The 26,601-nt window shown below is 41.3% G+C and overlaps 1 protein-coding gene across 12 annotated transcripts in view; it reads left to right on the forward strand.

The window, feature by feature from the left end:
• Positions 1 to 26,601, forward strand: part of DNM3 (dynamin 3) — a 388,315-nt gene that overhangs the window by 150,332 nt on the left and 211,382 nt on the right. For 8 of the 12 annotated variants that reach the window (XM_074322213.1, XM_074322210.1, XM_074322205.1 and 5 more), the window contains exon 14: positions 65 to 94. The exons of the other annotated variants lie outside the window; for them this stretch is intronic. In XM_074322213.1, coding sequence (XP_074178314.1) covers positions 65 to 94 — 30 coding nt within the window. The remainder of the gene's footprint in view (positions 1 to 64; positions 95 to 26,601) is intronic. 12 annotated transcript variants of the gene reach the window in all.

Raw genomic sequence — 26,601 nt, forward strand, 5'->3', positions numbered from 1 at the left:
AACAGACTTTATTTAAAATTTTTTTTTTTTCTGAACTAAAGCATATAATTCTTTGCTATTTCAGGGATCCAATCTTCCGCCTTCAAGGCAAATTGTACGAGCTAAGTTCTGTAAGCTTTACTGTTGCTTTTTCATTTAGCTTCCCAAGGGCACAGTTTGTCTTTAACTGATTAACTCAACTAGCGCTTGCTACTAATTTTTTTAAACTTAGATTGTCTTGTCCATAACACCTTATCATTGAAATAAAACTCCTTTTAAGAGGGTTCATCCCTTCACTGCTAATAACTTGCTGTGATTGAAAGGTTTGAACTAGTAAACTCTAAAATGCTGTAGTAATAAACCCTTAACATTGTGGGTGCTTTGATATTTCTCTAATTTTCATGGGCCTTAAAATAATTAAAATCATTAATGATCTCCATCTCTGTCCTTTTATGCTATGTTGTTATTTGGTGTAAGCCTTTCTCTTTCCCTTGTATGATACTATTTCCAATAAATGTAGATGACACTTCTAAAAGGTGGGTGAGTATTGAACATCTGGTTTTATCGTATTTGGTGATAAGCCTCCCCAATTACAATTATTTGTATTCATTCATCTAAAATGTGCCAAAACAATAATTACATTAATTGATGTTTTAGATGGCTTTAGAGTTGAATCTTTTAAAACCAGATACTACACCTTCATTTTATGAAAGTGGAAAGACACTGTCAAATGACAAGCACAGTCAGTTTCTTAAAAAAACAGTTACACTCTCATTGCTACCAAGGACGAAACAGCGTCTAAGTGATCCTTGCAAGACGTGCAAGCTGAGAATGAGATTGGAGCATGGGCCAATTATTGGTGCCATGATGTTTTGGAAGAAACAGATTTTGGAGCCAGGCATCCCTGGGTTCAAATTCTGCTCTGTCACTTCCTAGCCATGTGGCCTTGGACACATTGAGCCTGCGTTTGCTCAGTTGTGTGATGGGAAGATTAGGTGTCTCTACTGGGTGATTGTGAGCATCAGAAATAATATACATACTGAGGTTCGCAGCTGGGTCTTGGGTGGGTGCGCTATAAAGAGTGGAGACCTTGCTCCCAGCAGGTCGGTGCTGCCGCTTGAAGCTTTGGGGAGACAAATTATAAAGTACAAGAAAATTATAAAAATTATCAAACGAGAATGATGAAACACTTTGGAACATTGGAAGCTATGGCAAATGATGCAAACGATTGCAATGCCCAGATTTACGCTGGGTGTGGTGCAAAGGACTGACCTGTAAATCTCCCTCAGGCTCAGAAGCATCTGTAGCTCAGGGAAGTGTGTACTTACTGGAAAAGCAATAATAGCGGCATAAATGCAGACTTCAAGTCAAATCTGCAAGGAAACTCTGAACCAGTTTTCAATTACATCACTTCCAAATGCTCAAATCATGCTAATGCGTTTTTGTGACTTGACTTTTGCTGAGCACTTCAAAGCCCACACATTATGGAAGCTTTATGACTCAAGATAACAGAATTGGGGGAGTGTTGTAATAAGATGCAGACACTTTAGCCAAAACCTGTGGGTCCAGATGTGCCTTGAAGGTCAGAATTTTTTTGCATTTTAGAAAAACAATACATTGCATCTATCATATGTTACCCAATATCTCTGTGGGGTCAGAGGCAGCACCCTGTAATTAAACACATCATGTTTCTGTAGCGAAACAAAGGAATAGTCACAGCAGATAGATTAAATGAAGGATATAAATGTTTTCCTGTCAAGTTTTGCTGCCAGATTTATTTTTAAAAACACTTTTTAATTTGCCAGTGAGGGATTATGAACCTGAATATCTTACTTTCTGGAATCCAATCCAATCATTAATGCCATCAATATAGTTTAAGGAATCCTTTATTGTTTTCTCCCTGCTTAGTAGACGTGAACCATAATGATTGCAAACATTTTCTTTACGAATCTGAATATCTGATGTTGATTTGTGTTTGTATTAAAACAATTCTCGCCTGTCAAGAGGCTCCCAGCCAGGGAGATTTGGAGCCCAGCCTGAGGACTCATGCGGGCTTTTGTGGTTAGAGGGCTGCAATATCCTGCAGTGTCCTAGCCAGTGGTTCATGCATTCTGATATCTTTTCAAGGCTCCTGCTTGTAAGAGATTGCTGTATAGGATCTGTACGAAAGTATTTTAGAAGGATTGAAGGAAAGCAAAACTCTTCTTTCAAGTCTAAATCCCATTCACTTTTGTCTGCTCAGAAATTTAGAATTTTGGCTGCCTAGAAATTTGTCTGCTTAGAGGTTTTACGAATTTATGTCTACAAATGTACAAAAATACGTGCGCACACAATTATCGTCAAGTTGGACTGACCGAAAATTTAAACGTAAACTTTCTGCATCCCTTCACTCATCAAATATGTCTTCAAAACCTATGAGTGCCCAACACTGTATAGGTGTTTAATGCAAAATGATGACTAAATCAGAGGCCCTGTGCTCAGGGAGCTCGCAGCCCAGCGGGGATAATGATGGTAAGTAAGCAAGCTGCAGTCAGCCTCCTTTTCCAAGAATAGTTCCTTCTGGTCCGCCAGGTCTCACTGAACCGTCATTTGTGCAAGACGCTAGCCCTGACCCCTGGATTTAAAGTCATCCTCCCTCCCCAGTATCTGGCTATTATCGGTTATCTTATTTATTTATTTTTTCATCTTCACTAGGACCGATGCTCCACTAAAGCGATTTTTTTATGATATTGAAAGCAGTGGACTATCCCTGTGATGTTTTAATCATGACCGTATTAACATTTTAGAAAGATCATTCTGCTGATAGTGAGGAGAAAGGTTTGGAAGGCAGGACAAGGTTAGAAAAAGGAGATCAGTTGGGAGGCTGTTGCTGAGCAGAAATTCTAGTCATCGGGGCAAGGCTGTTTGTACTGGATTTGAGGAGAAGCTGGTGAGTGTAGATTTGAGTAGGAAGAGTCTGAAGGATTTGTGATGAGCGGGATGTTGGGGGGAGATCGGGGGGTCCCCAGCAGTGCTATGCAGGTATCTGATTTAGGCACAGGTGAGATGGCGGTGCTCTTCACGGAGAAAGGAACATAATAGAAACCCAGATTTGGACTCAGGGTCAGGAAGGGTATTTGTTGAGTGTCAGTCACTGGGAGATTGGAGAAAAAAATGGCTACTGGGAAGTTGGCTAAAAGTGTTCTAGAGTTCAGAAGACACAGAGAACTATTTATCCCAAAGATAGTAGGGGCCATTGAATGATTTCCAGTAGAGAAGGGAAATCATCTGATGTGTATGTTAGAAAGATTGGTGTGTCCGCCGTCTGGAATGGTTTGGAGGAGTAAAACCAGAGATGATGGAAATTGGTGAAGAGGTTTTGGAAGTAATTTAGGTAAGAAAATATAAATGTCAATAGCAGGAGGTGTGTAGAGGAAGGGACATACCTTAATTAGAGCGTGGAAAGAGTTATAGTTATTTATTTAGTTTTTGATGGGAGGGATTTAAATCATCCTCCCAGACCATGGCTAAGGGACCTGCTGCAAAGGGAATGCCAACGAAAGAGGAGCAGATTTTAAGGCGATGGGAGAAGGTGGTGATTTCAGTTAGGGATATATTTTTTGTGCCTATTGGTGATGTCAGTAGAGTTTGAGGTTCACAACCTGTCTAGACTGGAGATAAAGTTTTATGGTGGTCAATGTATATACCTGGTAGCTGAAGCCATGGGAACAGATGAGATCACCTCCAGAGGATGAGAGCATAGAAGGAAGCAGGGAATTTAAAGGGTGATGGAGAAAGAATTGTTGGGAAGAATGAGGAAATGAAAGTGAGTCTAAGAAGTGATGAGAGAGGTCGGGAAACTTGGAGAGTCGCGGAAAGCCAAGGGAAGAGAACATTTCAAGGAGGGAATTGTCCAATAGGGTTAGATGTGTCCAGGAGCCCACGGATCAGTGCAGAGCTGGATACTAAGGCAGCACCGGTCTTCTTGGTCTTGGGAATTGCTCTTCTACTCTCCAGCTGGAAGGCAGCATAAAGCTGAGAAAGCAGACAAAGAAACTGATATCCTGAGGGGGGTCTTTGTAGGGAGGCAACTTGTAAGGTCAAGAGAGCAGATGAGTCAAAGTTTTGAAGACAGGTTGAAATAAAAGACTGTGTAATCTAATATGAATGCTTTTGATTGTTGTATTAGGACATTAGTCAGGACAGGTCAACCAAGTAACAAACAACCCCAGAATTTGAGGGTCTGTCACTCTTAAACTCTACCCTCACGTGACTTTCTGGTACTGATATCTATGTCAGGATTCTTTCAGATGTACATTTCAGAAAAATTCAACTTAAACAACATTGGGAAAAAGCAAATTTGTTAGTTTACAGAACTGAACATTTCAGGGGTCGAGTTCAGTACTATTTTTTTCCATGGTTAATTGTCAAGATGAGTTGGTTTGATGGACCACAATGAACTGGACAAACACTTCCCATATTTTGGTTCTGCTTCTTTGCTGTTGGCTTCATTTGTGGGTCCAGAACGGTTACAGCATGACAGCCATCAGTCCCCAGGAGATTTCCTTTCTAGTTTGGATCCAGCAGAAACAAGTGAGTTTGTAGAAAAACTGAGGGTCACTCTGATTGGCCGGGCTTGGGTCATGTGCTCATTCCTGAACCAATCACTGTGGCTAGAGAATGAGATGTACTGATTGGCTTAGGCCAGGTCACATGGACTGGAAATGGGGGTGGGCTCCTTTCCACCTGAAAGCCAGAGCTGTTGTTGGAAGAAGAGAGAATAGACACCGCAGAAGGTGTATCACAGGTGATGGCTGCAGGCACTTGTTGAGCAATGTTTGTCCTCAGAACAATTTATTTTGGATAATAAGATCCTTATGTGTGTTATCTTAAAGGAATATAACATGATTAGTAACTCATTATTAAAACCCTATGTTTCATTTACTGGTTAAATTTAATGATTTTCCCATTTCATCCTCTGATCTTCTCCCCCCTTCCCTTTCCTCTTTCTTTCATTTTTAAAGAAAATTGCATTGACTTGACTAAATTGAGTGGTAATATAGAGCGAGAATGGTTTTTCAGAGCGAGAACTGGGAAGCCATTGTCTGACCAGGAGCAAATTATTCACCTTCTCGTTCCTCAGGTTTCTAACCTGTAATAAGCTTATAATAATAGTCACTGCTTCCTAAGCACTCAATGAGATGTTAAATTAGGTGCCCAGAACAGGACTTCATTGGCAGAAAGTGCTACGTACACTGCTTGCTCTTATGATTGTGGCTGATACATATTTGTATTATTTTGTTAGTCTTTAAGGAAGATAATAAGATAATTGCTTTTCTTTTCTACTTGAGCCATTTTTCCCTTGGAAGTGGGAAGGCTGCTACAGAGCTCAATGAAATCTGCATCTCCAGTCATGGTTCATGGATTAATTTTGAGGGCAGCTTTCTGAATACAGAATAAGGAAAATGCCCCCCACGCCAATATTCTAATAAGTAGTTTAACATATATTTTTAACTAGGTGTTATACATTTTTAGAGCTAGTCAGCTGTTCGTTTCCAAGTTCTTTTAATTAAAAGTGCTTTAGAAAACATTATTTATAGGAAGAACTGAATAAAATTTCCATCCACCTCTCTATTGATTTTCAAGGTAGCCAGATTTAATGAAACCCCTATCATGGTGCCATTTCACAAGGAAAATCTGAACTATCACATTAAATCCATTTGCTGTTATTTTCTATTTATGACTTAATTTTTTTTTCTAAATCGAAAGCTGTTGTATCCTGACTAGAATGAACTTGCTTTAGTTGGTTAGGGCTGCTGTGACAGAGTACCATAGATTGGGTAACTCAGCAGACATTTATTTCTCACAATTTTGGAGACTGTAAACCTGAGATCAGGGTGCCACGGTGGTTGGGTTATTAGTGGAGGCCGTATTCTCGGACATGTCCTCATGTGACTTCCTTGGGGGGGTGGGGGTGGAGAGAGAAAGAGAAAGAGAGAGAGAGAAAGAGAAAGAGAGAGAGAAAGAGAGAGCACCCATGTATCCTTTTAAAATAAAGGTATTAATTCCATCATGGCGGCTTCATTCACCCTTGTGACCTCATCGAACCCCAATTACCACCTCCTAATATCATCTCGCTGAGGATTAAGGTTTCAACATATAAATTTTGGAAGAACACAAGCATTCAGTCCAAAGCAATGGTTAACAATGAAAAACTACGGTAGCTGGTTGAATGTGTTTCCTTTTTACCCCTCACCTCCATGAAAATTATCTCCAGAGGGGCTGATGCAATAGATTCTAACATACTGCAGTGTTTATTTTAACCAATGGGACAGAGACTGGAGCCCGTGAAAGCTACACTTAGTGACATGTATGGCACGCTTATTTGTTCTGCATCTTCTAAATCTACGCTTCTATTTGGAATAGCACTTAGTGCACTCTTTCCAGAAAATCCACAGATGTGTTGACTGTATTTTTACAGCTGAGTTACATCTTAATTGAGGATTCAGGGCTTAAAATCACTGAGGAGAAAAATCCTGTCTACTCACAATTATCTTGAAAAATCCCTGCAACGAGCAGAACATAGCCCCGCACTGCCGCTGGGGTCTTTCCTGGGCGGTGGGAGCCTGGTCTCCTTCACCAGGTGAAGTACCTGAGCAAGCGCAGGCCTCGTCCCCCTCGTCCATCTCCTACTGTCCCACAGCCACCTTTCCTCCCCCCCTGCACTTCTCTTTTGCTCCCTCTGTCTCTTTTGTCTTCTTTGCCTGTCTTTTTCTCAGAAAGTGTGATGCGTTTGAGTCCAAGTAAGTTAAGTGCCTGTATGATTGGAATCCCCTGGAACTTTTATAACATTAAAAAATTTTAGTTTCCCCCACTATTTTTTGTTGTTGTTGTTAACCACTGTGATTTGAAACCTGAATGTTCCCCCTGAATTAACAGGTAAACGACATCTAGTGTCTTCCTGTCCATAACTATTTTCAATGTTTATTGGGCATTGGGATTATGTCATTGCCTTGGTCCTGGATGAGTAGCTCCCAGTGTTTTAATTTGCACTTTTTAAATCTCCACCCCGCATCTCAGGAGTTTCCCCCTCCTTCTTGCACAGCCATGGAGATGGTGGAGGGGCTCCACAGGGGTGGCTGGTAGAGCTCCACCCCAACACACACACACACACACACACACTCTGCACCCCTGACTGCCCCTGATTCCAGGCCTGGGGAATTCCATGGCTTGCTCCTGGATGGCTCACCCTCGTCTGCTGCAGCTATTGTGTAAGGTAGGCTCTCAGGTCAGCCCTTGCTGGCTTGCTCATTGTGTCACCCTTTGGCCACAGAGATGTTTAAAGTACTGGGCAGGATAGAGCCGTTACTGTAAAAAAGCAGAAATCACTCCTCCAGTTTTCTTGAATTCTTGCTTCAGTCCTTCCCCTACATGTGCTCTACAGCTTATTTAGCACAAAGTTTCAAAGCAACGTGTGATTTTGGAGCTATAATTTTCATTTGTCACACAAGAGATACATGAACACATTTTCCTTGTAAGCAATGAATGATGCAGTAAATATACCCTTGACTCTCAACCAATCCTACTCACGTCCATGGCCCTCACCGCTGTTATCATTTCAGAGTGCGTACAGCTATCCATGCACACCCAAACACAGGTACGGACGCACAACACACGTACATACAAAGACACGTGCTTTGTGATTTTAAAAAATAAAATGGTCACATATTATACATATTTTGTACCATAGTGGTAACGCCACAAGTCAAAGACTTTCATCTCATTTGTTCGTTGATGTAGAATATCTGTAACATCTAGAACTTAGTAAACAGTAGATGCTTAGTAAATACATTTGAAGCCGAACTTCCTTTATCCATTTAATGATCTGTCTTGGAGATCGGTCCATGTAAGTACCCAAACCAAAGATGACAAAACTTCTTTTACTGGTACATTGTGTTTTTGTCTATTCCACAGCATAGATGTACCATTTCCCTAAGAAATTTGTGTTGGTACTGGTTTTTCCAGAACAGCGGAACCAGTTTTAGGCCCAACAACTCTATATGTGAGTACCTGAACCCCCAGTACTGAATTTCATTGAGATGATCATGGTCTCAGGTATTGAACAAATTACGTACTGTGCTATATTGATAGATTTACTAACTGTTCTTGCTTTTCTAGTATACACCTCCTTTGGTCATTAGGGGGGTAATTCTTTTGCCATTGAATTAGTCTTCCTCTTATTTAAGATGAGTATATTTTGCTTATGAAATAGTTATTCTTGATAAAATAAATGAATATATTTACAAATGACTAAATGAAAAATGCAATGAATGAATACGCAATACTATTAAAATTCCTACTGAAAAATGTCACAGTCACTGAGGAGAAAAGAATATTGTTTGCCTCATTCCTGATCATCTCCATTTGCTTGATAAAACACGAGGCTGGGCTGTTGGTTGAGAGCCAGGGGAGTGGGTGTTACCTGGGAGCCTTAAGGAGATGGTGAAACTCAACGAAGTTACCAAGTGGAATGTCAAGAGGATCAAAGGGCGTTCAGCAGTTGGCCTGGCTGGGGTCTCACCAGCGGATCACATGCTCAGAGTCCAGTGTAGAGATGCTCATTTCTTGTTTTACTGAGACAATCCCACGCCTTTTAATATAGCACATTAAGGGATCAGCAAAGGACAAATGATAAAACCTCATTGCATACAAAGGAGCCCTCATTGCATCTCTTACCAGTGATGCTCTCCGCACCAAAAGGTCCTTTCGAAAAGATGCCACTGGTTCACTAGCAGAGTGAAAGTAGAAGTAAGTAGAAGCTGAGAAATTCTTGTATGTACTTCCCATAGAGCTCTTTTGTTATTTTTGTCCATTGCTTCCCACATTAAAATGAAACCCACCCAACAGAAGTATGCCCCCAATTCACCGCGACCAAGGAAAATTGCAGTTTCTGTCACTAAAGCACGATGTTTTCATACCGAGTGCAATAACATTCCAGAACTTTTCCTGAGTCAGGATGTTTAGCCCAGGATCCTCAAAATAAGGAGACATCTTTACATTCTTAAGATATTTCATGGTCCTGAGATATATATTCATAGAAAAGAAAGCCCATGCTGACCTTGTTAGTTAGGCGGGGGAGGACTCCATTCTTGACATCACCCCAGACTCACTGCTTTATCTTGAGTCTCATTGTCAAGGTCACAGCATTAATCCTGGCATTAGTGTAAATTGCTGGGCCATTTTATCATAATTTAAAAAAATTATGTTTTGTAATGGGATACTCCCATTTGAGAACAATCTTATTTTCCCCCACCCCAAAGTATATATCTTTAATCTTAGGTCTCAGATTTCCCAGAGAGTAGCTCTACATGTCAGTTCAAAACTCTTTGCCGTAAGTCCCCCACCCCTTTGGGAAGTCCAGTTTCTTCTTTCTCCAGACATTTCGATGAGCGGGTCCATCATAGCTTCTGTGGAATCATATTAAATTCCCCTCGAGAGTAGTTTGCATGGCACAAGAAGATGGTGATTTTTTTTTTATATTGAAATTCCATCTTTACATGAAATCAGTGAATGTTTGTTTAATAGCATGTGTCAGTCCCTCATGTGTAGTCTGTATGATGCAAAAGGCCAGAGCAATTTTTGAGCACCAACATGGAATAACTCTCCTTTTTTCTTTCTTTTTTTTTTTTTTTAATTTTTAGAGCAGGGGGTCTTTCAGTTTACTGTCTCCTGATGACCCTAATATTTAGTATGTATCAGTGCTGTTAGTGGCCAAGTTGAAACCAATATTTCTCCATGGATTGTCTCATTGATACTTCCAAAAGCTTTATGACGTGTTTGGTTATTATCGTTCCCATTTGATGAGTAAGAAATGGAGACTCATAGCCTAAAGTGACTTTCTCAAGGTTGCTCCATAGTAAGTGATGGAGCTGGGTTTTTACTCCAACTGTTTATTGTGATAATTGTCAGATACACAGAAGAGCCGGAAGGATAGAAGTGTGAATGCCCGTGTACTTACCACCTGGATTTAGCAGAGTTAACCTGTGGCCATGTTTGCTGTATCTGTAAAGTGAGTGTGCACACGTGTGTGTGTGTGTGCTCACATGTGTGTGTGTGCTCACGTGTGTGCACTGTTTGAAAGTAATTTGCAGGCATCATGACAGTTCATCCCTAAATACTTCAGCTGCATCTCGTAAGGAAAAGGTCGGTCTGCTCTTACGTTCACACCACCATTTTCTCACCTAAGAAGATGAATAATAATTTTTAATACCACCCATTGTCCTTGTGGTTTAATTGCAGTAGTTCTCATTGCTGAAAAGAGTTAACGCTGACCTCAGGTTTACAGGAAAGATCCTGGAAAGACCCAATGTGGTTTCTTTGCCTACCAGTCTATATTTCCTAATTGTCTAAGTGCAGAAACTAAATAAAACGTATCAGAGATGATCTCTTAAACTGTAACCACGTACAGCTTTAGCTAAAACTAAGGAATAAAATGTCTTACCCCCAAAGTTACTACGAAATCTCTTTGATTTAGCAACCTCAGGGAATGCCATTAGGCCGAGTTCTGGGTGATGAATGTCCCCTGTCCAGGAAATGAGTGTCCTGGTTTCATAATTGAACCTGTGCTCCTTGGAGCTTTGCGCTGGGCTGTTGCCTCGCCAAACAATTGGCCAAAGCTTTTCTCCTGATTCCTGGTGAGGTTATTTACACTCTTAGTCTGTGATAAATGGCCCCTGTGGGTAGATTATTCTATGCGCTGCCATTTATATTGTCTGGATGGAGCAGTACTTGGAAATGGTGTACAAAAATGAAAAGGAGCTTGGGAAATATAAGTATGAATATGAAACTCAGCCATCATAATGGTTTCATTCCTAACGCCTATGATCGTTCTTTGTTTGCAATATAATATGAATTCTTTATCTATGGTGTTTACCACCTCTAGCCTCTCTTCAAAGTTTTCTTTTTGAGTCTGTTGACTTTTTATAAATGCCTTTTATGAGGAAGCACTATCGTAACTAAAACATTAGTTTAATAGCAAGTCATTTTATTGTTTCCTGCCCCCATCTACTAAATACGATCTTCTTAATTAAGGTAAGACATTTTTAGCCTGCATTTGTGTTCTCAGCTTTTTTTTTTTTCTCTTGAAAAATCTGTTCCTTCCCCAGCAACTCTGGTCTTCCTGTTGACCTGCTGTCAAGTGGAGGAGGGAAAAGGAAAAGGGGGATTTGTTTTTGAGAACTCAACTGTCTATAAATGACTTCCTCTTGTTTGCTCCATCGGTTGTGGGGTTTCATTTTCAAATGCCTGGTTGCAGGATCCACGTCCCGGAGGAAGGAACCATGTCATCCTTCACTCATCCTGTACACAGAGCTTGACCACTGCTCCAAATATTATCTCCTGTCACTGCTGGCATGTCTTGTGCCTCTCTTCTCTTCCTGAGGCTCATAATTCATGTCACTGATTTCCGGTGCATACGGAGTCAGGTTTTAGAAATATGAGACAATTTAAAAATTACAGATGCAAAGCCTCGCTGTTTGAGCCAACATCTGCAACTAGTTTACGAGATTAAGCAAAATCGCTGCTCTGGATGACTGATATTTACCAGGGCCCCTCCATTTCCCATCAGAAATCAGAATGCCTGTTACTTATGTGTTCTTTAGCTTTCAGTAGAAATCAGAATTTCCTCTGTTACATACCTCACTTTATTAAGTTTCCTCACAGACTATCTTGAGTTACAGTCGATGCTCAGCCTCCGCGAGGGTAGGGAGAATATGGGTGATTAAAATTCATGGATAATCAAAGTACTTAACCAGGATCCATCACTCTCTCCCTAAAACTTTATGCTGAAATGACAAACAAGTGAAACCTCTGGTAGGGTTTTCTTTTGTTTTGTGCTGATGCAAACAAATGGAGAAAGTCACGTCACTCCCTTGCTTACAACCACTCAAAAGTACTTCTTTACCTGTAGGACAGAGTGCAGACTTGAACCTCCATTATCCATTCCCTGCCTGCTTCTGGATCCTTCTCCTGCCGCCAGCACTTGTGAATCCCGTGGGCCAGCAGCAGCGGCTCAGTCAGTGCCTCCACGGGTCCACGCTCTTGCCTTGCTGGGGCTTCTAATGTGTTCTTTCCTGTGCCTGGAACATCTTCTGTTCCATTTTGGCCTGAACAACCTCTTCTCATTTTCCTCAGGAAATACCACTCCCTCAGGAGTCCTTTCCCTGACTGCTGCACTGTTTTCAGCCCTCTGCTCTGTGTTCCCGTAGGAACATGTACCTTTCTCGGTGTTTGTGTATTTCCCTGTTTAATGTTCCCCGCTTGCCCACACGCTCTGTGAGATCGGGGACCGTAGTTCCCATTTTCACTGCTGTTTTCTCTGTGTCTAATGTAGAGCCTGCTCACAGCAGGAGTCCAGAAGGTAACTGTTTAATGAAAGAAAGAGTGACATATCTTAAAAGTTACGTGTCCAGCCATGTAAATGACCTAAAAAAAATAACGACTTACAAGCTGCGATGTTAACATCCAGAAGGGAGCGTCTAGAATATATTAAAGCTGCTCATTACCTTGGAATGTTACCTTTTGTCATCCAGAGGGAAAGAAAAAATTGGGTCTGTGATACATGATAGTTACTCAGAGTTGTCCATTCAAGTTTCCCACCTAAACGCGTCACCAGAAAAGTGATGACATACAGCTCTGAAATGTGAATCGGAGTGTAGTAAATTCCAGTCTCACAATGAGACGGGCTGAAACTTGATTCACATTTAGCGCTAACCACCCAGTTATGAGTTGTACTTGGACTCTAAGTAGGAGGATTCTTCCTCTGTCATCCTTGACCTTTCCTCAGTGGATGTCTCCCAGACATGCTGATTGTACTGTGCCTGATACACCCTTGCAAAAAGCCCTTGGTGTTTGTGCTGCCCCTGGCTTCGAGCCATTGTAAATATTACCCAATAACGTATTGACTAACGTGTGACCTAGGGAAAGTGTAAGCATTCCGTAGGAGCATACAGCACCGTGGTCACTACTTGGTAATAACTTCTACCATTTATCGGACGTTTACCAGAGGCCAGACATTCTATGGAGACTGTAGATACAGTTATCTCACTTAATACTCACAACATCTGTTTGAGTTGGGACTATGAGCTCCAAGGCTTGGATGAAAAAAACAAAACAAAATGAGGCTTGGTGAGATGAAGTAACTCGCCCAAATTCACACAGCTTGTCAATGGCAGAACCGATGGGACAAGAAGTTCGTGCTTTCAAGCGGGCTATGATCTTATTGGGAAAATGGAAACAAAGCGAACACAATTGCAAGTAATTCAACACAAGATGATGTAAGTGCTGAATTCAGATAATGAACAAAATAAATGTTCAGGGAAGGAAGAGATCCATATGGGCTCCTGGAACTTCTTTATTATTCATTAAAACAGTGTCATAGATTGACTCTTTTTTTCCTTAGAGTGTTATATTACCGAGAAACTACTGCGTGTGTTTATACTTCTACCTGTCACTCTCGGGCAGCTCTGATTTTCAAAATAATCATATCATAATAAACAGCTTCCACTTTCTGAATGGCTGTTTTGTATAAGTCAGTGTGTTAGGTGCTTTGTTCTTCCAAACACTTTAATCTGAATGATTGCATGAAAACACTTTGTTGCCTTGCCTGTCTTTACAGGCCCAGATTTCCAGGCGCTTCTTTAAAACGGGTTCTCCGATACTTGTTTTCTTCATTGGCCAATTCTTTCTCTTGTTTTGTGTTTTGCGTCTAGAAGATGCTGTGAAGATATCGGTTCATCATTTAAAATCAGACTTGCATGGGACACCTTCAGCTCTGTCACCCACCTGTTCCAACTTGGCCACTTCCCCTGTCCATCAAGCCCTAGAAACAATGCCTGGCAAGGTTGTGCAGCCAGTTCATATCAGTGGAACCACTCTGATTGTTCATGTATTGAATGCTTTCATACCAGTTAGAACTGGCTGCTCCCCCAATTGCCTGCCTACATCAGAGATGCTCAGACTACTCTCTCAGAGTCCCCCCAACCTCTCCCTTATCCGGAAATTAAAGGCTAAGGTCTGGTGTAGACGGTGGTCTCCTGTATCCTACTGTAACTCTGCGAGCCTCACACCCCTTCAGATTGGTCAGGCTCAAGCCACATTACCGTGTTTCCCTGAAAATAAGACCTGGCTGGACCATCAGCTCTAATGCATCTTTTGGAGCAAAAATTAATATTTTACCATAAGACTAGGTCTAATATAATATAATGTAATATAATATAATATAATATAATATAATATAATATAATATAATATAATATAATATATACTGGGTCTTATGTTAATTTTTGCTCCAAAAGGCGCATTAGAGCTTATTGTCCAGCTAGATCTTATTTTTGGGGAAACATGGTAATTAAATCTCTTGAATGTTATCTCTTCAATATCTGCCATGTTACCCAAACCCGTGAATAATTTTTTAGTTTGAACAGTATTTTCCCTCATGGTGGCATCTGACCTTTTCAATCCTTTTGCCTCATTAAAACATTCCCTTCTGCTGACTTCTGTGGATGCCGTATTGTTTTCTTCTCCCACCCTTCTAGCCACCGCTCTGTCTCCGTGGATTCATCCTCTCCTCCCAGCCATTATATGTTGGCTGTCCTCAAAGCCCAGTCCTGCATCCTCCTCTCTTCTCACTCAGACTCTCACTTAATGTCATTTTTTTCATACCTATGGCTGCAGTTCTTCCCAGAATCAAGATAGCCAATGGCTTATTTCTTCACATGTTCACATCTTGACATGTCCATACAGAACTCATGACTTATCCCCTCCCTGAACCTAGTTCTCCTTCTCTCTCTTAGTGAATTTGTCTCCACAGTCTGTCCCGTTTCAGAAGCGAAACCTTGGGAGTCATCCTTCCCACCTCAGTCTCTCTCGTCTTCCACTTCTCATCTGTCATTGTCATATTAGTTTTCTTCCTGCAATGTCCTCAAATCTGACCACTTCTCCATACGGTGATTTCTGCCACTCTTGGCAAAGTTATCATCGCCCATGACTTAGGTTCTGTTCTTAGGATTCTCTGATTCCCCTGCATCCTTTCTCCTCTCTCTCGTCTCTTCACCAAACCAGTGCTAGAAGGGAACTTTTCATGATGCAAATCTTATGTTGCTGCCCTGCTGTAAACACTTCAAAGGCTTTCCATTCATCTCATGATAAAGAGCAAATTTCTTCCCATGAATTACACCACCAAGCACGGTTTTCCTTCTCCCAGGCTGTGGCCACCCCATCCCCCACTCCCACGCACACCCTTCAGATTTTAGTGCAAGTGCTGAAATCTTCAAGCACGCCTCTTCTTACACCCCAGGTCAGAGTTCTCTGTGTCCTGATCCGCTTCTTGGCAGCGCCAACCCCAGCTGTAATTGTACATTTATTTGTGTGTCTTTGCTGGTGTCGCTTTTCCCGCGGTCTGTAAGCGCCACGAGGCTCAGGGACTGAGTGTGCCTGCTTATGTTTGTTTGTTGTGTTTCTTTCTTTTTATTTGTTTGACTTCTTCTTCCTTGTATTTTCAGTGTGCTGCCTGACCTAGATTGGTACTCACTAATTTTCTGTTAAATGAACTAATAAATACTTACTAAGGTGCTTCCTCCCCCCTTAAAGAAACTGTCTGAATTACTTTGAGTAAAATATCCAAATTCTACTCAGACCTTGCTAATTACAAGGTATCTTTTCCTTTGTATGTGTGTATTTTCGTCCTTGAATGTGAGAAGTAGATGACAGACGTAGCTCTCATTCTGTTTCGTATCACTTGGAATCTCTTCCACATGGAGGGCTCCCATGAACTTCAAAGGGAGCTCTGCACATGGAAAAGATACGCAGGAAAAAAGTGGAAAGAGTAGGGCCCTGATTTTCATCATGGTTAATGGCCCGGATCCTGTAGAGGTTTAGGTGAGTAAACTCTGAGAATAAACAGCTCACTCTTAGTGAACTCTTCAGAAATAGTTGTGCATGTGGCAGAAATAAGGCATGAGCAGGCAGCTGGGAGAATTCTGGGAAACAATGAGAAGGGAAGCAGTGCTTTAGGAGTAATTTTGAGAATCAAGGTAATCTAATAGCCTCGTCAGCCAGGGAGGCGCGAAAAGTGCACCGCTTACGTGGGCTAATGTTCTGGAAGCAAGACCCCATGGAAAGAGGTTTCAGGTGCTTTGAGGGGGCAGAATGAATGGAAAACGGTGGAGGCACCATTAAAGTAGACTTATAGATTTGGGCAGTCCAAAAAAATGTGGACGGGGGCTACGTAGTGAGGTTATTTCATGAAACAATTAACTTGGAGTTCTGTTTAACTTACAAAATTTTATTTACACAGTTATGATTTAACCTTAATGCCAATATTGTTAGGCAAAGGTTGGTTTTACAGAGAAATTAGAAAGCTATTATCTTTTTGGCAGCTGTGTCTTCAAATGAAAAGGGGATTTACTATGAATATTAAATGTCGGTTCCTCGCTTTAAGTCGACTTTTATGCCACACTTAATATGTTTTCAGTGAGTCACACCAGCTCCTTATTTAATGTAGTCAAGCTTCTTTCATCATGATGATTTCCCATGTAATATTCCACAGTTATTTCTCTTTATGTTGTGCTATAGAGTTATTTCACTACGGGGTTCTTTGTAGTCTGCCTCAGTTTTCTGGCATGTTCTGTCCATTACCCATTAAAGGGAATCACAAGAAAGTGTTTTAATGAACCAATAACGTGATGGCAGCTTGTATTTTTAATAGCGTGACTATTGCAGGAAAATTGAAGGGGGAATGTAACTTTGTAGCTTGTCACTAATTTTCGACCATAGTTAACATGTTGGTATATATTACAGTCTTTTTCTATCCTTACATTAATGAATATAACTGAAATAATGCCATATAATAAAACTAAAAGGTACTGATATAAATGCTTTACATTTATTAACCCATGATCCTCACAACAGTTGTGTGTTATTATTCCATGTTATGTAGAAGAAAATTGAGACATAGAGAGTCACCCAGTGTCCCCCAGCTAGCATCCCAGACAGTCTGGCTCTAAACGCTGCCCAGAATTAGCACCCCTCACAAAAGTATTTTCTCACATCGCATCATGGATTAGATGCTTTCGCTCAGCTTAACTGAACACATCAGACGATTATATCATAACCTGTTGACCACTTTCCAGTTAGGCAAATACATTGTTTCCAATTGCTTACTACTAGAAACAATACCATAACCAACATGCTTGTATGTATGGCCAGTTAAGGGCTGGGACTCTGAAACCAGACCGCTGCAGAGATTTCATTTTATTCAAGTTCTGAGTGGCTGAGCTGTCTGCGTGAGCTCTGCAGGGTGGAGCAGAATGGCAGACAGCGCTTAGCTAAGTACCTATGAGGAAGGCCTGTTGGTTCCATGCATGGACTTGGGCGTGACCCTGGAGCCCGATCGCAGTTTCCTCGTCTGTCACATGAGGAACATACTATGTCCCTCAAAGGATTATTATTTGGATTAAAAGAAAATACACGTGGAGCTCTTAGCATGATGCCTGGCTCAGAGCAGTGTTTAGTACATGCTAAAGGCTGTTGTTATTATCATTGGATTCCTAGAAATGGAGTCAAATTGTATTCTGAGCTATGACTGTTTTCCTTCTGAAACTCTGTGCGCTGATGTCCTAGAAAGTTAAAAACATGAAAAGCACAGCCAAACACGTAACTGTCACTTAGCCAATTCATTCATAGTTGTGCTTTGTAGAGTCTTGAAAACAAAACAAACAATATTTCATCAAATAGTTGATGATGTTGTGTCTTAATCTGATTAATTTTTAAACCCCTTTAGTTATGCTTCACTTTATTTGCTTGTTTTCACAGCTTCTTTATCCCAAGCATAAGGTTAGTTCATCAGAGGTGAAAATCTATTCTTTTACGTGTGCCAGCCCACATAGAATGGGTACGTGTGTCATGGCGGCCCATTTGTGATCCTAGAGGGCCCCTGGCAGAGAGCCTGGTCCACCACAGGCGTTCCTAAATACTGGTTGCCTGGCTTACCTGGCGTCGTAGGTGAGACATGCCTTTGAACACGTGTCCCTCAAAACTGCAGGCACGAACCCCTTCCTTCCTGTGCTCTCTGTGGGCAGCCTGGCTCCGAAGATGAAGAGGGAAGAATGGGGGACAGAACGGCCCTGGACAACACTTTCCTATTTAACTTTCTAGATTTATCATCTCAGAAGTCTCGTTACTCCTTCTGGATTGAATGAGTGAGGAAATCACAGGAGTTCTTCTCTACCCCCAACCCCTTGGCAATATTCTCAGCCTTCCTCCATCTTTTGCTCCATTGGGTTGAATGGTTAAGCCACTGGTTAACCAGGGTTGTGACCAGCGCCCTTTGGAGGCAGAGATCAAAAAGTCCTGCTCCTACCTTCTTGAAGCCACTCCTCCGAAGCTAACCGTGGCTCTCGGGGCGTCCTTCTAGAACCACTGTTGGATGGGAGGCTGAAATGCGTCCAAACAGTACACCAGGAACACTCACTCTAAGGCCAGTCTGTACCAACGTTTAAATGTTTCCTCCTCATTTTATTTATTGTCTCAGGTGATATCCAGCCATTTTATTTCCATAGCCAATGAGAGATTCTGCAATGATTAAATGGCATCATTACTACAGCCTAAGAGATTACACTCGGTAATGAATGTCAACAAAACAGACACATCCTCAGTGTAAATATGACCCTCTCCTACTGTGAAGCTTTCAGAAAGTAAAGCCCAGAGATTACATTCCCAAAGGAATTTGTGAAGCCTGAGGCACTTACGGAGCATCACATTAAATCTTCCCCGATTCTTCCTCTCTCAGCCTCAGCCGAAGAGGGTCCGCTGTCCAGGTGGGGTTGGAGTCCCTTCAGCAGCCGTGCCCTGCGCTGGCCTCCGTGAGAATGAGTGCGTTGTTCCCTGCGTACTTCTGGAGTTGAAATAGTCTCTTGTGTTCCTAACTTCGTAAAGAGTGGGACATAAAAGATAATCCCAGCGCATCAAGCACATTTAATAAGACACACGGACTGACTAGCCTTTAAAGCAGTTATCCCACCTTATGTTTTTGTCCTGGACTGTTCTACCATCGTCACTGGCCGTAGCTGACATTCAGGGGGATTTGAATGAGAGAGGATGGATGGAGAAAACCTTCCCGGGTTTAGCCCTACCAGGCTGTCCGTTTCTTCCAGTTGTCTGTGAAGCTCTACATTTTTGGGGGAAATCTCTTCCTAAGAGGGCAATTTTGGTACTACACCCTTACCACTAAGGGGAAAACCATCTATAGATATCATCTTTAAGAATGCTTCATACACTGCTGTCTGTTTCTTAGTTTGGGAATTTGCACAGGTGACATCCCCGGTCACCAGGTCTTATTTGAGTTACTTTTCTCTCCCATGTAGCATATTCCAAACCTCATAATTTTTCTTTCCTTTGTCTTTGTGTTTCCCTTCCTGCCCCTTGTTACATAATTTCTTGACCTAAGAGGCTTGGGCGTTTTAAGGAAACTTTCTCCCTCCTATATAATGAATCCAGAGCCAGTTTGGGTTCATATGCTGGGATGGAGGTGACCCTTGAGTCTGCAAATCAGCCACGTGAGTTACAGTTAGCTCTGTGCAGCTCTGGCCCAGGGTATAGGACAGCGCAGAGGGCAGCTACACGTACCCTTCCTACCGCCTACCTGGGCCTGGCCCTAATAAATTAAAACCAGAACCTCGAGACTGCTCTGTGATACTTAGGGACCTCAGCTGCCTTACAATTTAAAAGCAGTGCATTTAGTTCCCCCTCCTGACCTACCAGACTGTATATGGAAAGACTCTTTTCCCAGTAGTTGAAGCCTTGCTTCAGGTACGCTGGCTTAGAAAAACCTCTGACAGCTAATTCAAGGACAAGCTATATCCTGAGGATTGATAGAGGCTTATGCTTGCAAAGGTAGTGACCGGCCTGGACGGTGCCTTTTTGGGGCCCATCCATCTCAGCAGCATTTATCCGTGTATTCCCTGTGCTGTGTGAACCTCTGTAGAAGCAGCTACTCACCTATGGATTCAGCCTATGTATGAGCATTCGTCATCTACCAAGATGAAAATATCCAACGGTCTATGGTTTACAAACTCCTCCCTGGTCCCCCAGGCTGCAACAATTAAAAGCCAGCTGCAGAGCTGAGAAAAACTTGCATGATCTTTCATAAGCAAGACCAAGGTCAAAACGCCCTGCTCACAAACGAAGTTCAAGACCCAAAGCCTTGGCCACACTAAGACTTTTCCACATGTACTTTTTCCGCCTCATCATTTGATTCCTTGTCTGTGTATTCGTTTTATGACCCAGTATGCCTGCCAGATGTTGAGGTCCAAACGTAGCCCTCACGTACAGATTTTGCCAACTCCGAAAGGCACAGAGGGAACTGGCCAGAACCCTGGGAGCAGGGGCTGGGCTTTCCCACTCTCCTCACTGCTACTCTCTCCATTGCGTTCAAAGTTTCTGCTTTTGGCAAAAGAAGCTTCGGTCTTATTTAGGGCAGTAAATTTTAAAAAATGGTTTGTCTTAAGCCTTACAAATGAGAACATGCCCTCTGAGCTCTCCAGGTCTCTTTTCATCGTATAAGTATGGGCTTGCTGCTTATGTTCACTTGGGCACTCAAAGCAGAATTTGACATGCAGATACTAAGTGGTCATTGTACTGAATGTTGATGGATTTATTGTGGTGATTTTTAAATCTGAATACAACATGAACATTTTCTATCTTTCGCTGTGAAGAGACTCTACAATCAATCTCATTTATCTTGACGTTCTTTTCAAATTTTATTTAGTCTTTGTCTTCTCCTTCTCACTCACTTTCCTTTGTTTTAGTCTATTAATTTCTGCTTAGGAGTCTTACCTCTTGTGTTCTGACCATTTTTCTTGAATGTTTGCCTTGCCCTGTCTCATTCCTCTTTTTATTTTGATTTCGTGATTTTTCTATACCTCAATTCTTTTCTGAAGAAGTACATTAGGAATTGTTTTTTCTTAATTCTCATATTGAGCTGATTGTCATTGCGGGGGAAAAGCCATTTGTGGCAAATATGCTTTTCTGTTGGGAAAGAAAGGGCTGGGATTGGACCAGAGCGTCTTAAACTTTTTATGACAGCACCTTCCCTGCCGACAACATTCAGTGCTTGACACACGTCCCTGGGTGTCTGTGAAGGGATGTGTGCCATGGTAGCTCTAATCCTCTTTCTTTTCTCTCCAAGTGAGACAGCCTGTTGCAATGCAAATGGCTGGCATGTCATAGAATGGAATTATTCTAATGAATTTTTATGTCACTTCTTTGCACATTTCATTTTCACTGTTCTCTGTAACTTATAATTTCCACATAGCTCAATAGAATACATCCACTTGATGAAATGACGTTTAGTAAATACCATTTTGGCTCCAACCTTCAATTCTTCTAGAAATAGTGGTGCATCTTAGTGAGATGAGTTCAACAGTACCAGTAAGATCAGGCAATTTATTGCTTCACATCATTTTCGGTTCCCAAAACCCCATTTGTTTCTTCACGTACATGGTATCTGCTTTTTCCCGTCATTGGTTTCTCTCGTCCCTTTGTCTTTTCATTTTCTACCTCTCTATTAGCCCGCTCCTGCCTAGATTGGATGTATAGTCACCAGAATGGCTCTCTTGCCCCAAACCTTCATCATCTTGACAACCGTGTACTTAGTTTAGGTCACTTGGGTCCAGAAATTCGAAACCCTGGATGAATTTCCACTTTTCTTTTTCTGTGTCAGGTGTGCTGAGAGCTGCTGGAGACAGTAACGCAACTATGTCGGTCGTGTCCCTACTGTTTTGATCTTCCATTTTCAACCATTTTTTTAAGCCTTTATTTTTTTAGAGCAGTTTTAAGTTTTCAACAAAATTAGAGGAAGAGACAGAGATTTTTCACACCCCCTCCCCCACATGCCTAACCTCCCCCGTTATCAGCGTCACTCGCCAACATGGCACATTTTAACCAAGGGACACACCATAGTCACCCAGAGTCCATAGTTTACCTTAGGGACCACTCTTGGTGGTGGACATGCTGTGGGCTTGGACAAAAGTATGATGACATATAGCCAACATTATAGTATCGTAAGGAGGATTTTTCACTGCCCTTGCAATCCTCTGTGCTCTGCCTATTCCTTTCTCTCCACCCCCCGCAATCACTGATCTTTTTATTGTCTTTACGGTTTTGCCTTTTCCAGAATTTCAGATAGCTGGAATCATATAGTATTTAACTTTTTCGGATCCGCTTCTCTCACTTAACAATATGCATTTAAGATTGCTGCGCTCTGTTCCTGGCTTGGTAGCTCATTTGGGTGAATACTCAGGATTGCCAGTGCTGGATCACATGTGAAGAACACGTTTAGTTTTGTGAGGAAGCACCGAGCTGTCTTCCAAAGTGGCTGCCCCCTTCTGCGTTCCCACCAGCGATGAGTGAGCGTTCCTGTTTCTCCACATCCTGATCAGCATTTGCTATTGTCAGTGTTTTGGATTTTGGCCTTTCCAATAGGTGTATAGTGGTGTCTCACTGTTGTTTTAATTTGCATTTCCCTGGTGACATACGATGTGGGGCATCTTTTCAGTGCTTATTTGCCATCTGGATTTCTTCTTTGGGGAGATGTCTGTTAAGGTCTTTGTCCCACTTTGGAATCAGTTGTTTGTTTTCTTATTATTGAGTTCTAAACTTCTTTATGTATTTTGGGTAACGTTCCTTTGTCAGATGTGTCTTTTGCAAATATCTTCTCCCAGTCTATGGCTTGTCTTCTCATTCTCTTGATCTTGTCTTTCGCACAGAAGTTTTTCATTGTAATGAAGTTCAGCTTTTTCAGCCCTTTCTTTTGTGGATTGTGTCTTTGGTGTTGCATCTAAAACGGCATCACCGTACCCCAGATCATCTAGCTTTTCTCCTCTGCTGTCTTCCAGGAGTTTTACAGTGTTGTGTTTGGCCAACCATTTTTTCCCCCCTAATTCTAGTTATGTTCACTCTCTCATTCAATTATTGATTGTCCCAATGCTTCACCGTATTCTGAAGCCTTCTTTCCAACTTCTCTCACCGTTATTCTCTTACAGATAATAATTTAGTCTCTTATGGAAAATACTGGAAAATCAGCTATAACCTTCCTAAACTGTCTACCCTGTCCCACCCAGAGGACCTGCGTCTGCCCTCACCCACCAGGCTCACAAGACAAGACAGCTCCAGTCACGTTCAACGACAGCCCCTTCCCTTGCTCTTCACCTCATCGACTCCCATCTTCTTTGTTCTTGTTTTGTCTTTCCTACATCACCAACCTCTTACTCTCTACCGATTATCTTCTCCGAGCAATAAACATGTTCAATTCTTGCCATTAAAAAACACACACACACACACAACCCCCAACAATCTGAAAAATAGCAGCAACACAACAAAAACACCACTTTCAACCCTGTGTCTATTCTGGTTTTCTGGTTTTAACTGTCTTTTTAGTCATTGTCTCCATTTTTCACTTCCCATTCCCCTCTCAGCCCTGTGGACCCTGACGTTTCCCACCACCATGCTGTAACTGGCATAGCTAACATCACTGTGACGTCTGCGGTGACTTTAGCATCTCTTTCTCTGCTGAATTTGATACAGCCACACACTCCTTGAAATTCACCTGGCTTTGGCTCCCATGACCCTATTGCTCTTATTTCTCTGACATTTCAGATGTTTTCTGACCACCTATTAAATGTTGGTATGTCCCCAAGCTTCTGCCTTGAGCCTTTTTCACTCAGTTTTGATTGCCACCTGTATGTATGCTGATGATTTGTAATTCTACTTCTCCAGTCCTAACCTTTCCATTTTGCTGCAGAGGTCGGGTCACTTCTATGTGTAATTCCCACAGGTACCTCAGGTTCAATACGGTCTTGACCAAATTCATCATCAATTCCCCGACTTCTCAAAAACTTGGTTCTTCTCCTCTATCCCTTCTGAGCTGGTAGCCCCAAGAGTTTCAGAATCATTCTAGAATAGCAGCACAATGTCCAATAAAAATGTAATGCAAACTACATATGTAATTTAATTCTGGTAGCCACATTAAAAAAATAAAATGAAGCAGGTGAAATGAATATTAAAGATAGATTTTATAACCCAGCATATCCAAAATAGTATCAGTTCAACATGTGATTGTCAGCCTTAAACAAATAGACAGCCAGATAATTCTCCAGCAAAATGGGTTTACTTGGGAACAACAAAGAATTGCGATTTGGGGCATGTGGTCTAATGGTGAACCACATACATAACCAGAAAACAAAGGTCTTTTATAGAGGAAAGGGGAGTTGAAAGGAGCTGTTGTAAACAAAGAGTCCATTGGAGGAAACTAGAAGTTTGAAGTGTAGTGGCTTTTTATTGGCTGAGTTGTAACAATTTTTCTTTGGCTGAGTGGTTACCGGGGGAAAGAGAAGACCCTCCTTCTTCCTACTGGAGTAGTAAGTAGAGTAGAAAAATATCCTCCTGTTGGAGATGGGAAGTCCATCTCTTTTCGTTTTTAGTGTGTGCCAGTGAGTAGTAGGGCATGAGAACGCCTCCTGAAGGCCCTCCCAGCTCCAATTTAAATGTGGTTTCTGTTTATTGATCTTCACATGATAAATTCTAAAACGTTTAATGAGATATTTTATATTTTTTGTACCAAGTTTTTAAAACCCAGTGTGCATTTTATACTTATTTCACGTGTGAATTGAAACTATTCACTAAGGCTCAATAACTATGTGTGGCTAGAAGCTACTGTGGAATGCTATTCCAGAGTCTTTACCTTCATGAATCCCCCTCTCATCCAGTCATAAGTCCTGCTGACTTTATCTCCTAGGTATTTCTCCAGTAGGTTTATTTCTTTTCATCCTTACCACATCGTGGGTTTACTTTACACCTTGGTCCTTTCTCACTTGGGTTATTACAATAACTTACATAACCTAGCTTGTCTGTCCCAGGGAGCATGCAAAATCCCCCAGAATGCAGGAGACTATAGTAGAACATCTACTTACATGTGATTTTATCCAGAAACTCAGAAGACAGGTAAGCTTTGTTAACATTTAATATACATACTTATGCCAGCACCCTTGCTCTGTATCCCAGGAAGTTAATAATAAAGTTATAAATGTAACAAATGAAATACATGTCCCCCACAAAATAAGAAATATTTAAATTATTTATTTTATCTTCATGTCATACTTTCAAATTTCTCTGTGTATTTCAATATGATGTACACAGTTTATTAATACAGTGGTCATATATACTTAAATTTACATGTGTACTAGTAATTTATTTTGGTACTGCCAGGAGAGCGAGCTCACTAAAATTTGGGGTCCCATTGGTTTGGATCCACTCTGACTTTACCCCACCTGCCTCTCCAGACTCAATTTCTTCATCCCCACCTCATGTTTTCTGCACTAAGTGGCTCTTCCATATTTTCTTGTTCGTTTTTTGTAAAAAACAAACAAACAAACTTCCTGCCCTAATTCTATTTCTCTTGCAGGTGCTTCTAAGCTACCATCTTTTCAAGGAAACCTATTACAACGTTCTAAGTTTGTCGAGGGCCCCTTCATTTACTTAGCATATATCTCTTACTACACTATGCTACTGAAATGATCTCTTTATGGATCTGCATTGCCTACTAAACTACAAGGTTCTCGAGGGCAGATATTGTGGCATTATCGTGCTTTTTCTTTCTTGACACACGATAGGTTCTTAAGGAATTTGTTGTTGAGCTAAATTCATGGCTGTCCTTCATGGAGCTGGCCTGTCCAATCAGTGGGTGAAATAGTGATTTGCTTAGTGCAGTTCGTGGAGTATTTGGAAGAATTCCTTTCTATCCAGACATACCTGAAATAACGAACATACTTTCATTGGATATTTTGCTTAGTACGCTATTTGTAAGCCCTGGTAGAGTGGACAGCAATGCTAAGTGTGAAATAACTCAGTCAGTTCCTTCTTAGTAAAAATTAGATGAGATCATTTGCTCTAAGGATGATGAAGTTTTGATTGTATGTATACATGCAGTGGTTTTCAAACTTCAGTATAAATAAGAATCACCTTGGGAACATGTTCAAATGCAGATTTCTGGGTTTTATATGTACGTACTCTGATTCATTTGGACTTGCAGGTAGCCTAAGAGTCTGTATTTTTAGAAAGTACTCCAGTGATGGTAATATAGTTGGTAGAAACCATACTTTGAGAAGTATTGTTTTCTTCTTTCTGAAGTAGAGGGTAAGGAAGAGGAGTAATTTTGAACAGAGGAGAGAATTGCCTTAGTCTGCACCTGAATGGGCTTCTATATGGGGGTCTGTAAAACTGAAACAGCATGAAAAAGGAGAATGGGCACCTGAGAGATGCTGAAACAGGGACTCAGGGGACAGAATATGGACGATCAATAATGACAACCTTGACTTATTTCACAATTTTCCTTAGGATCGATTTTTCTTCTTCAATTAGAAAACAATAGCAATAAAAATGTAAAATCTGATTATTATGGAATTTTCATCTTCCTTTAGGAACTGACACTCATTGGTCATTCAATAAGTCAGTAATTTAAAAAACATTTCAGACTCTCAACGATATTGAACAATTTAGGTATTTGATGATTTTTTTTTTGCATATAAAATA

This window comes from Rhinolophus sinicus, linkage group LG17 (assembly GCF_036562045.2).
Source record: "Rhinolophus sinicus isolate RSC01 linkage group LG17, ASM3656204v1, whole genome shotgun sequence".
Taxonomy (NCBI): Eukaryota; Metazoa; Chordata; class Mammalia; order Chiroptera; family Rhinolophidae; genus Rhinolophus; species Rhinolophus sinicus.